We start from the raw sequence: 13,012 nt of genomic DNA on the forward strand, positions 1-13,012 counted from the left end.
TGCCGGTGCCTTCTGGTGCTTCCCTCTCGCTGTTTCCACCCTCAGAGGAAGGTTAGCGCCAGTCTGCAAAGGTGAGCCGTCCGCAGCATCTCGGTCTCGGTAAGTACGTGTCCTGATACTCGTGGATTTCCTGTTGATGTTTGGACACGGAGCCTCCATTTTGGCGAAGCCCTGAGCCTTACACACGGGGAGAAGGATACGTTTTGGGAGAGGACCCATAGGATCGCAGCCGCCCATCCGAGTAGGGAGAAGGTCATCTATAATCCATCTGAGGATTCTCATGCTGTTTCCCCACGTCAGGGAGGTAAGCGCTCTGTGAGCCCAGCTATCCTGTGGATTGTTTATAACACCTGTACACGGATCTACGGTTCATCTCTGCCACTTGGGACACCCTATTCAATCTACCTGGGACATTTATATTATTATATTTATTTATAATTTTCAGTTCACTTGATTCACCCTTGTTTGCACCATCACAGTAGCTGTCACAGTGCCCCATGTGGTTGTTGTGTAGTTTGTGATATTTCCTCACATTCTTATTTCCTCATTTTAGTTATTTACACTTTTTGCGTTTATATGTGCACCATTCACTGTTTTTTTGCGCTCATCATTCATTTTATTCATCCAGAGCTTTGTGTATGTTTTTCGACGAGAAAACTGTTGTGGATCTCGACGAGTAAAAAAGAGAACATGTTCTCTTTTTTGTCGTAGGGAGTCTCAATTTCCTTGTCGTGTTTCTCGTCGGGCTGGTTTACAACGAGAAACACGTTCGTGTGTATGCTTAGAAACCCGCGCATGCTCAGAATAAAGTATGAGACGGGAGCGCACCTTCGGTAAAAGTAGCGTTCGTAATGGAGATAGAACATTCGTCACGCTGTAACAAACTGAAAAGCGCGAATCGTCTCTCACCAAACTTTTACTAACATGCAGTAACATGAAGTTAGCAAAAGCAGCCCCAAGGGTGTCGCCAGTGGAATGGAACTTCCCCTTTATAGTGCCGTTGTACGTGTTGTACGTCACCGCGTTTGAGAACGACGAGATTTTGTCTTGACAGTGTGTATGCAAAGAAAGCTTGACAAGATTCTCGACAAGCCTGACAAGAAACTCGTCGAGGAAAACGATGTTTCTTTAATAAAGAAAAGGACAGTTTCCCCAGTGGGGTTTTTTGGCAGCAATTGTTGTTGCTTGTTGTGGGAAATTACAAAGACGTACCAATATTTGTAAAAAAGGTAGAAAAGATATTTATTTTAGCAAGTAGAACAAGTTTGATTATAAAACAATGAGCTCTGGTACAGTTTAAACATTGAGAACACATACATATGATGATAAAGCATCAAAGTTGCATGACATTGATCAACATGATTGGCTGATCTTTAAGTCAAAATGTTCCTGACGCGTTTCGACCCTTGCATGTGAGTCTTCTTCGGAGGAAAAGGTATATGATGCAAACTATAACAAAAAATAGATATATAATAATAGAATACATAATATATAGTACAGTCTGAGTAAAAATATGTTTTAAAGTGTATAGTTACCAACTCACAGGTTGTGTTTCTCAGTTTTATTTGGACCAGAGTAGAATTAAAGTCCTGAGGATCCCTGATAACTTGTCTCCATACGGGTGGTCTGTACCCCCACACGAGAGTCCTCAGAAATGCCCCTTATGAGTGGCCTACAGGAACTCACAGTGTGAGTGGGAAGGAATCCAAATACAGCCAGGGAGCGTGGGCCGGGCAGGTGGGCAGGGGGCCCAGCAAAGCAAGCTGCCTGAGTGATGCCTATTTAAGAGTTCAAAAATAGAGTGGTATGAGTACCAAATTTAGATATATTTTAAAGTATAAAAATAATAATAAATAAATTGTATCAGTAGATGGCGCTAGACTTGCACATGTACCCCATTATAATAGTATATATGTAAAGACGGATATCTAAAATGCCATATAAAACTTAATTATGTAAGTGCATATGGAAAGTTCAGTGGTGTAAAGGAAGGGGTGATGATGGGAAGGGTAATCGAACTTAATTTCGGTTTGTTATATGAAATGCAATACAGATCAAATTAGGATACCAAAAATTATTATATATTGGTATAAAGTGTAGTGAATCAAAACAAAAGTGTATGTATAGGGATGAATTTCTTAGTGAGTGTGAAATGTGTATGTGTGAGTGAATATGTGAGAGACAGGAAAAGTGAAAAAAAAAAAAAAAAAAAAAAAAAAAAAATTGTTGGGTAGAAATAAATAAATAAATATTAGAATTAAATAAGTGAGTAGATGGGTGGATGGGGATGTGTGAATATGGTAATGAATGGTAAAGGACACAAACAAAAAAGAAAACGAAAATGCTATAAGTGGGGGCTAGTAGGGTGAAAGGTAGATAAATATGTTAGATAAAAGAGTGCCAGTTAAATTAGTGTAAAAGTGTGCAGCTAGATGATAAAAAAGTGCATTATTAATAAATAGTGTTTTTATAGAGGTTAAATAGAGTTGTAATAAAGTTACCTTGTTTGAATGTATAATAATAAATTGTAGCAACAAATTCCAGAAGAGGCATTAGTAGGCGTATCTGGAGAAAAGAATATGATTCATAAATAATAATGAATCAACAGAAAAAAGTTGTTGCAAGTCTGCAGAGTTTTGGAAGATTGTAGTCTTACCCTCTGTGTGGTGTATCCAGTAAGGTATGGGAATGGGATCACAGGCAGGTGTCAGGTGTACACCTAGTGTGTTTAAGTATGTGCATGTCAGGTGCTTCCACTTAGGTAATCACTCTTAGGCAGCTGATGCCTTGCTTGGAAAATCCCTGTCCAACCTGGTGGACTGCCCCTCCCAAACAGGCTCCTCCAACTGAACCAGGATGCCAGGGTCAGATGACCCTCCCAGCTGTGAGCTCCTCGGCGTCAGAGAAGGGAATTAACCCCAACCCTCTGTTGCGATCGCGAGCGCCGCAGTGACGTCACGTGCGCGCGCACTGCGCGCGCGCACGGGGCGTCCACGGCTCCAGGGAGCGTCGCTGACGCCGTCAGTGGGGAGGAAACACCTCCATCATGGCGCAGTGAGCACCATCTTGTGGAGGAAGAAGAGAACACAGGGCCCTGCGTCTCCCCCTCCCCACTGAGAGACCACAAAGGTAGCAAATTGTAGAGGCACTCAAGAGGGAAAAACCACCCGGTGGAGACATGACAGGGTCCTATAGGAAGAAAAAATATATATTAATAAGGTACTTATTTATAGATATAGAAATAAATTCTGCTGAAAATAAACATTTATGCCCGTCACAGCAGAGATTACATACATGATTATATTACAGTCACAGCATTGATCATGAGCAGTGGATGTCAAAAGATTTATGCATAGACCATATATGCTTATTTTTTGGAGTTTTATCATGAACATCTGGCATTGCCACTGTGGGTGGGTAAGCATATGTTGAATTGTCTAACTATGGACTGTGATACTTAGAGGGGGATATAGGGATATAGAGATGTTCCGAGTGGCTATTTGGAGTTTTTTGGGATAAGAGAAAATATACAAAGTAATAATAATATTGATTGTACCAAATTTTTTTTTTTTTTTTTTTTATGTATTTGGAACAGAAGCATCCAGATATATGGATATTGGCCATATATTAATTCTGCTAGTGGTGCCATGGACGTGACATGTGTTGGTATTTAGTCAAGAGTATAATATATACATAGAACAATTTTATTGGGTTTTTCCCGAGGTGAAACCCTTTAAAAAGGGGGCGAATGAAAGGGCATCATTCAGGCCTGGTTGCTGAGTAGCCCCCAGCCTGAATATCCATTTCTGTTCGCGCTGTAGTAAGGTTTTATTCCAGTCGCCTCCCCGATCTGGAACAAGAACATGATCGAGGGCGGCAAAACTTACGTGTGGTACACGATAGTTATGAGAGAGGGCAACATGCCTCCCTATGGGGAGGTAAATGTTCCCAATGGTCATACTATACTTGTGTTTGGAGATTCGTTTTTGGAATTCCTGTTTAGTTTTACCTATGTAATAGGCCCCACACTCGCACTCCATGAGATACACCACTCCGCGTGTGCGGCAATTCACAAAATATTTGGGCTTGAAAGTCTCGCCATTTGGGAGGCTAAAGGTTTTTTCTCTTCTTATTAGGTAACAGCATGAGCAGTGTCCACACTGGAAGGTACCAGGTAGGGAACACCGTAGTTTCTCATTTGTAGTATCCTTGAACTCACTAGACACTAAAGAATCCCTAATAGACATGGCCCGCCTATGTATAATGGAGGGATGTGTAGTAATGAAGGGATTAATTTTAGGGTCATCGGTTAAGATTGTCCAGTGTTTCTGTATTATGTCTTTTATCGCTTTGTGTTGCAAAGAGTAGCGGAAGACTGGTCTAGTGGTCTCGGATTTGAAGTCAGTTATAGTTTTCTTTTTCGATAAGAGATCATTTCTTAATTGAGTAGAGGATCGGTTATAGGCCCTGCGCAGGCATTTTCTACTATATCCTCTGGTTAGAAGTCTAGTCTGGAGTTGGTCTGCCTCCTCCCTGAAGAGCGAGTCTGTTGAGCAATTGCGGCGGAGCCGCAAATATTGCCCATAAGGGATGGAACTTTTTAAGGGAATTGGATGGTGGCTGTCAAAGTGTAAGATGGTATTGCCTGCTGTAGCTTTCCGAAACAGAGTACTGCGTAGGTATCTGTCAGGATCAATGAACAATTTCACATCAAGGAAAGTTAAAGTATTTTTGTCATGTATCATAGTGAATGTCAGATTAAAGTCGTTGATGTTCAATGCGTTGAAGAAGGCAAGGAGGTCCTCTTCGGGACCATCCCAGACGATGAAAATGTCATCAATATACCTCCGCCACAGTTTAATGTGGCGGAGGTACACGACGAGGTTATCATCGTCTGGGAGGGATCGCTCCCACTCCCCCAGGTACAGATTGGCGTAGGATGGGGCACAACATGTCCCCATCGCTACGCCTTGCACCTGGAGGTAGTGGGAGCGATCAAAAGAGAAAAAGTTGTGATATAGGATATATCTCAAACCCTTAATCAAAAAATCATTAAAATCAGGAGTAAACATATGTCCACGTGTAAGGACCTCCTCAATAGCACTGAGGCCCTTTTCATGAGGGATGCTGCTATATAATGCTTCCACGTCAATAGAGACGAGGAAAGCTTGATCACACAGCATGCATCCCTCAATGGTTTGCAAAAAATGCATGGTGTCCTTAGTAAAAGAAGGAAGAGATGTGACATAGGGTTGAAGGTGCGCATCTATGACTTGGCTGAGGTTTTCGGAAATCGAACCGATCCCGGAAACTATAGGTCGTCCAGGAATGGGGGTCTTATTTTTGTGAACTTTGGGCAAGCTATAAAAAGTGGCCGTTTTGGGGTGCTTGGTTCTGATGAAATCTCGTAGATCTAGAGAGATAACACCTTGAGAAAAGGCCTGATCAACGAATTTATAGAAATCAATATAGAAACGAGTGATATTGTTTATGGATATTTTACAATACCAGTCATTATTTTTTAAGATAGTTTGGCACATGTCAAGGTAGGTTTGGTTGTCCATCAAGACAACATTTCCCCCTTTGTCTGATTGTTTGATAATAATTTGTTTGTTGTTGCGTAGAGAATCGAGAGCCTTAAATTCTTTTTGACTGAGATTTTTAGGGCGTAAGTGAGTGGTGGCAAGCTTACACATGTCTCGCATTGTTTGTCGCACAAAGGTAAGTATGCTAGGGTTAGTGCCAAGTGGAGGGAATTTTTTAGAGGGAAGTTTGAACATATGGAGGGCATTGTCGGACACCAAAAGAGGTTCCTCCAATAATGTATCTAAATCAATGAGGTCAATTAGATCAACCGTGTTGTTTTCCTCATATAACAGAGTGAGGTCCCTTAATGCCTTAAATTCTCTCATAGAGACACCTGACCAGTCTGTTGTATCTGAATTAATATGTTTAGAATAAAGGTTTCTCAATGTTAGTTTGCGCGCAAAAAGGTGAAGATCAGTAATGGCCTCGAAAAGATCAAAATTGCGTTCGGGGCAAAAAGTGAGACCACGTAAGAGAACTGTTTCCTCATCAGGGGTTAATGGATGAGAGGATAAGTTAATGATACTTAGTTGCCGGTTGGTAGCCGGACAACAAAGGGATCCAGGCCCTTGCCCATTTTTTTGGGCAGGGGAGAGCCGGGACCCCTTGAGGGGTTTAAAGTTTTTCGTAGAACTGGTTCAAGTGTATCCAAAGTGCCATTTTTGTTAGCTTGAGTATCGGTTAGATCAAAATTAGTGGGATATGTAGTACCATTGATCACAGTCGATGGTGTGTTCGTATCAACCACAAAGGTGTCATCATCAATGATAGGATCATTGGTAACAATGCGTTTTTTTACATCTTGTTCTTCAGAGCCTCTATTATTGCGATTTCTTTTGTATTTTCCTCGACCTTTATGGACGGGATGGTTATCCTGTCCTAATAGAGGTTGGGGAGGCGCATTAGAAGTTGTTTTTGTTGCATTAGGTCCTTGTTTGTACTCACGTGGGACTTTTTTATGTTGCATTTGTGCAGAGGTATTGTTCCATTTATAGGCCCGCTCCTCGGAAAAGGCAGACTTATCACGCCAGAACTTGACTTCTTTATCCTGTAGAATATTCTTGTTAAAAGATAACAGATTAGTTTCAAGCATTGTTTGCAATTTAATATATGCATCATGTTTTTTATGGGGAGACAACAAAGCCTCCAAAGTACCAATCTCGGTATCCACTACAGCAATTTGTCTAGTGTATTCCCGAGATAGGATATTCATCATCTCTTGAGAGCATAACTGTAAGTTGGTTTCCCATTCTTTTTTGAATGGGGTATCCACTTGTTCAGTGTGAGGAAAAATTTGTATGCGAAGACCAAAAGGGTTTATCTTGGCGCTAGTATATCTTTCAAAAGACTTAATGTGCCAGAACAGAGACGACTTCTTTTCTAGGAGTTTTCCCAGTTTGCGAAAATGGGAAGAGATCTGGGTATCGACCTGTTCCCCTTTTTCAAATTTTGCTTCATATTGTTGCATCAAGTTCATCCATTCATCACCTTGATAGGCGGACATGTTAACACTTCTAGTTATTCAAAACCATAAAACAACAAACAAACATATGTTAAATACAGTTGCACAGTGCCAGAGCTCATAGGTTATACTTTCCTGTGTCCATGTGGGGAAGAATAGGTGTTTAGCCACCGAGAAAATATATGAAAAAAAGGATAAGGACACAATGGGATGGGGGAAAGTGCTGCTCACCCCTAAATAGATAATAAAGAAAAGGACAGTTTCCCCAGTGGGGTTTTTAGGCAGCAATTGTTGTTGCTTGTTGTGGGAAATTACAAAGACGTACCAATATTTGTAAAAAAGGTAGAAAAGATATTTATTTTAGCAAGTAGAACAAGTTTGATTATAAAACAATGAGCTCTGGTACAGTTTAAACATTGAGAACACATACATATGATGATAAAGCATCAAAGTTGCATGACATTGATCAACATGATTGGCTGATCTTTAAGTCAAAATGTTCCTGACGCGTTTCGACCCTTGCATGTGAGTCTTCTTCGGAGGAAAAGGTATATGATGCAAACTATAACAAAAAATAGATATATAATAATAGAATACATAATATATAGTACAGTCTGAGTAAAAATATGTTTTAAAGTGTATAGTTACCAACTCACAGGTTGTGTTTCTCAGTTTTATTTGGACCAGAGTAGAATTAAAGTCCTGAGGATCCCTGATAACTTGTCTCCATACGGGTGGTCTGTACCCCCACACGAGAGTCCTCAGAAATGCCCCTTATGAGTGGCCTACAGGAACTCACAGTGTGAGTGGGAAGGAATCCAAATACAGCCAGGGAGCGTGGGCCGGGCAGGTGGGCAGGGGGCCCAGCAAAGCAAGCTGCCTGAGTGATGCCTATTTAAGAGTTCAAAAATAGAGTGGTATGAGTACCAAATTTAGATATATTTTAAAGTATAAAAATAATAATAAATAAATTGTATCAGTAGATGGCGCTAGACTTGCACATGTACCCCATTATAATAGTATATATGTAAAGACGGATATCTAAAATGCCATATAAAACTTAATTATGTAAGTGCATATGGAAAGTTCAGTGGTGTAAAGGAAGGGGTGATGATGGGAAGGGTAATCGAACTTAATTTCGGTTTGTTATATGAAATACAATACAGATCAAATTAGGATACCAAAAATTATTATATATTGGTATAAAGTGTAGTGAATCAAAACAAAAGTGTATGTATAGGGATGAATTTCTTAGTGAGTGTGAAATGTGTATGTGTGAGTGAATATGTGAGAGACAGGAAAAGTGAAAAAAAAAAAAAAAAAAAAAAAAAAAAAAAAAATTGTTGGGTAGAAATAAATAAATAAATATTAGAATTAAATAAGTGAGTAGATGGGTGGATGGGGATGTGTGAATATGGTAATGAATGGTAAAGGACACAAACAAAAAAGAAAACGAAAATGCTATAAGTGGGGGCTAGTAGGGTGAAAGGTAGATAAATATGTTAGATAAAAGAGTGCCAGTTAAATTAGTGTAAAAGTGTGCAGCTAGATGATAAAAAAGTGCATTATTAATAAATAGTGTTTTTATAGAGGTTAAATAGAGTTGTAATAAAGTTACCTTGTTTGAATGTATAATAATAAATTGTAGCAACAAATTCCAGAAGAGGCATTAGTAGGCGTATCTGGAGAAAAGAATATGATTCATAAATAATAATGAATCAACAGAAAAAAGTTGTTGCAAGTCTGCAGAGTTTTGGAAGATTGTAGTCTTACCCTCTGTGTGGTGTATCCAGTAAGGTATGGGAATGGGATCACAGGCAGGTGTCAGGTGTACACCTAGTGTGTTTAAGTATGTGCATGTCAGGTGCTTCCACTTAGGTAATCACTCTTAGGCAGCTGATGCCTTGCTTGGAAAATCCCTGTCCAACCTGGTGGACTGCCCCTCCCAAACAGGCTCCTCCAACTGAACCAGGATGCCAGGGTCAGATGACCCTCCCAGCTGTGAGCTCCTCGGCGTCAGAGAAGGGAATTAACCCCAACCCTCTGTTGCGATCGCGAGCGCCGCAGTGACGTCACGTGCGCGCGCACTGCGCGCGCGCACGGGGCGTCCACGGCTCCAGGGAGCGTCGCTGACGCCGTCAGTGGGGAGGAAACACCTCCATCATGGCGCAGTGAGCACCATCTTGTGGAGGAAGAAGAGAACACAGGGCCCTGCGTCTCCCCCTCCCCACTGAGAGACCACAAAGGTAGCAAATTGTAGAGGCACTCAAGAGGGAAAAACCACCCGGTGGAGACATGACAGGGTCCTATAGGAAGAAAAAATATATATTAATAAGGTACTTATTTATAGATATAGAAATAAATTCTGCTGAAAATAAACATTTATGCCCGTCACAGCAGAGATTACATACATGATTATATTACAGTCACAGCATTGATCATGAGCAGTGGATGTCAAAAGATTTATGCATAGACCATATATGCTTATTTTTTGGAGTTTTATCATGAACATCTGGCATTGCCACTGTGGGTGGGTAAGCATATGTTGAATTGTCTAACTATGGACTGTGATACTTAGAGGGGGATATAGGGATATAGAGATGTTCCGAGTGGCTATTTGGAGTTTTTTGGGATAAGAGAAAATATACAAAGTAATAATAATATTGATTGTACCAAATTTTTTTTTTTTTTTTTTTTTTATGTATTTGGAACAGAAGCATCCAGATATATGGATATTGGCCATATATTAATTCTGCTAGTGGTGCCATGGACGTGACATGTGTTGGTATTTAGTCAAGAGTATAATATATACATAGAACAATTTTATTGGGTTTTTCCCGAGGTGAAACCCTTTAAAAAGGGGGCGAATGAAAGGGCATCATTCAGGCCTGGTTGCTGAGTAGCCCCCAGCCTGAATATCCATTTCTGTTCGCGCTGTAGTAAGGTTTTATTCCAGTCGCCTCCCCGATCTGGAACAAGAACATGATCGAGGGCGGCAAAACTTACGTGTGGTACACGATAGTTATGAGAGAGGGCAACATGCCTCCCTATGGGGAGGTAAATGTTCCCAATGGTCATACTATACTTGTGTTTGGAGATTCGTTTTTGGAATTCCTGTTTAGTTTTACCTATGTAATAGGCCCCACACTCGCACTCCATGAGATACACCACTCCGCGTGTGCGGCAATTCACAAAATATTTGGGCTTGAAAGTCTCGCCATTTGGGAGGCTAAAGGTTTTTTCTCTTCTTATTAGGTAACAGCATGAGCAGTGTCCACACTGGAAGGTACCAGGTAGGGAACACCGTAGTTTCTCATTTGTAGTATCCTTGAACTCACTAGACACTAAAGAATCCCTAATAGACATGGCCCGCCTATGTATAATGGAGGGATGTGTAGTAATGAAGGGATTAATTTTAGGGTCATCGGTTAAGATTGTCCAGTGTTTCTGTATTATGTCTTTTATCGCTTTGTGTTGCAAAGAGTAGCGGAAGACTGGTCTAGTGGTCTCGGATTTGAAGTCAGTTATAGTTTTCTTTTTCGATAAGAGATCATTTCTTAATTGAGTAGAGGATCGGTTATAGGCCCTGCGCAGGCATTTTCTACTATATCCTCTGGTTAGAAGTCTAGTCTGGAGTTGGTCTGCCTCCTCCCTGAAGAGCGAGTCTGTTGAGCAATTGCGGCGGAGCCGCAAATATTGCCCATAAGGGATGGAACTTTTTAAGGGAATTGGATGGTGGCTGTCAAAGTGTAAGATGGTATTGCCTGCTGTAGCTTTCCGAAACAGAGTACTGCGTAGGTATCTGTCAGGATCAATGAACAATTTCACATCAAGGAAAGTTAAAGTATTTTTGTCATGTATCATAGTGAATGTCAGATTAAAGTCGTTGATGTTCAATGCGTTGAAGAAGGCAAGGAGGTCCTCTTCGGGACCATCCCAGACGATGAAAATGTCATCAATATACCTCCGCCACAGTTTAATGTGGCGGAGGTACACGACGAGGTTATCATCGTCTGGGAGGGATCGCTCCCACTCCCCCAGGTACAGATTGGCGTAGGATGGGGCACAACATGTCCCCATCGCTACGCCTTGCACCTGGAGGTAGTGGGAGCGATCAAAAGAGAAAAAGTTGTGATATAGGATATATCTCAAACCCTTAATCAAAAAATCATTAAAATCAGGAGTAAACATATGTCCACGTGTAAGGACCTCCTCAATAGCACTGAGGCCCTTTTCATGAGGGATGCTGCTATATAATGCTTCCACGTCAATAGAGACGAGGAAAGCTTGATCACACAGCATGCATCCCTCAATGGTTTGCAAAAAATGCATGGTGTCCTTAGTAAAAGAAGGAAGAGATGTGACATAGGGTTGAAGGTGCGCATCTATGACTTGGCTGAGGTTTTCGGAAATCGAACCGATCCCGGAAACTATAGGTCGTCCAGGAATGGGGGTCTTATTTTTGTGAACTTTGGGCAAGCTATAAAAAGTGGCCGTTTTGGGGTGCTTGGTTCTGATGAAATCTCGTAGATCTAGAGAGATAACACCTTGAGAAAAGGCCTGATCAACGAATTTATAGAAATCAATATAGAAACGAGTGATATTGTTTATGGATATTTTACAATACCAGTCATTATTTTTTAAGATAGTTTGGCACATGTCAAGGTAGGTTTGGTTGTCCATCAAGACAACATTTCCCCCTTTGTCTGATTGTTTGATAATAATTTGTTTGTTGTTGCGTAGAGAATGTTTCTTTTACCACAAGATTCTCGGTCGTGTGTACGAGGCCTAAGGCTGCTTTCACACTGAAAGCGTCGGCCCTGCCATTAGCGGTAAAGCGCCACTAGTTTTAGTGGCACTTTTGGCCACTAGCGGGTCACTTTTAACCCCAAAAAAGGGGTTTAAACTCCTGTGGTGCGGCGCTTCGTAAGCAATATTTATTGCAATGGGCAGGGACTTTTTGGGAGCGCTGTATACAGTGCTCCTAAACCGTCCCAAAGATGCTGCTTCCGAACGTCCCGGAAGTGCACCGCCTGGGTGTGAAAGCTCACATTGCAATGAAATAGAGGCAGTTTTCAGGCACTTTTTCGGGTGCTATTTATAGCGCAAAAATGCCTGAAAACTGCCTCAGTGTGAAAGGGGTCTAACATGTCCCCTCGGTTAAGATCTGATAAGACATATGTCCAGTTTAAAAAATGTTGTATTATGATTATCGAGTAACCTCCATATTAACCACTTCCATACAGTGCAAATTCTGACACTTCATCATTTTTTTGCTAGAAAATTACTCAGAGCCACAAACATTATATATTTTTTTTAGACACCCTAGGCAAAAATAAAATGGCGCCATTGCAACTTTTTATGTCACACGGTATTTGCGTGGGGTTAATTTTTCAAATGCGATTTTTGGGGAAAGAAAACATTTTCATGAATAAAAAAAAACCAGTAAAGTTAGCCCATTTTTTTGTATAATGTGACAGATGATGTTACGCCGAGTAAATAGATACCTCACATGTCATGCTTTAAAATTGTGCAAAACTTGTGGTATGGCGCCAAAGTTCGGTACTTAAGAATCTCCATAGGCAATGGTTTAATTTTTTTTACAGATTACCTGTTTAGAGTTACAGAGAAGGTCTAGTGCTAGAATTATTGCTCTCGCTCTAATGTTTATGGTGATACCTCACATGTGTGGTTTGGACGTCGTTTACATATGCGGGTACGACTTACGTATGCGTTCGCTTCTGCGTACGAGCTCGCGGGGACGCGGGCATTTCAATTTTTATTTTTTCTATTGTTTATGTAGCGCATGTGTACTTTCGTACAGGTGCTATATTCAAATTTAGTGGGAGAATGAGAGAGTTATGTTACTCTCATTCTGTGATTTGACAAATTTGGCTGTCGCCAAATCTGGATTTGTCCTGTGGGTCAGTCTGTGCCCCAGAGATGCAGTCTCATCTCTTGGCG

The 13,012-nt window shown here is 41.0% G+C and overlaps 3 protein-coding genes across 5 annotated transcripts; all 3 read right to left on the minus strand.

Annotated features, from left to right (window-relative positions):
- Window positions 1–1,217: 1,217 nt before the first annotated feature.
- Window positions 1,218–9,365, minus strand: LOC120937137. Of its 3 annotated transcripts, XR_005748678.1 has the most exons (5): window positions 8,822–9,365; window positions 8,667–8,730; window positions 7,705–7,939; window positions 6,532–7,610; window positions 1,218–1,449 (listed from the first exon to the last, which is right to left on the minus strand). XR_005748678.1 is itself a non-coding variant. In XM_040350138.1 (4 exons), exons 3-4 carry the CDS (start codon window positions 7,088–7,090, stop codon window positions 1,379–1,381), a joined length of 630 nt encoding a protein of 209 aa, XP_040206072.1. In that variant the 5' UTR covers window positions 7,091–7,610; window positions 7,705–7,939; window positions 8,667–9,365; the 3' UTR covers window positions 1,218–1,378. The 3 variants fall into 3 exon arrangements, 1 of the variants encoding a protein (XP_040206072.1); XR_005748679.1 differs by lacking the exons at window positions 6,532–7,610; window positions 7,705–7,939; window positions 8,667–8,730; window positions 8,822–9,365 and adding exons at window positions 1,544–1,778; window positions 2,502–2,565; window positions 2,657–3,199; XM_040350138.1 differs by having other exon boundaries at window positions 8,667–9,365.
- LOC120937136 lies at window positions 3,568–6,524 on the minus strand. Its single transcript, XM_040350137.1, has one exon. The coding sequence runs from the start codon at window positions 5,910–5,912 to the stop codon at window positions 3,705–3,707; it is 2,208 nt and encodes a 735-aa protein (XP_040206071.1). The 5' UTR covers window positions 5,913–6,524; the 3' UTR covers window positions 3,568–3,704.
- Window positions 9,366–9,734: 369 nt separating the features above from the next.
- LOC120937139 lies at window positions 9,735–11,785 on the minus strand. The gene has a single exon (XM_040350139.1). The coding sequence runs from the start codon at window positions 11,729–11,731 to the stop codon at window positions 9,872–9,874; it is 1,860 nt and encodes a 619-aa protein (XP_040206073.1). The 5' UTR covers window positions 11,732–11,785; the 3' UTR covers window positions 9,735–9,871.
- Between the last annotated feature and the right edge of the window lie 1,227 nt (window positions 11,786–13,012).

Source organism: Rana temporaria, chromosome 4 (assembly GCF_905171775.1).
Source record: "Rana temporaria chromosome 4, aRanTem1.1, whole genome shotgun sequence".
Taxonomy (NCBI): Eukaryota; Metazoa; Chordata; class Amphibia; order Anura; family Ranidae; genus Rana; species Rana temporaria.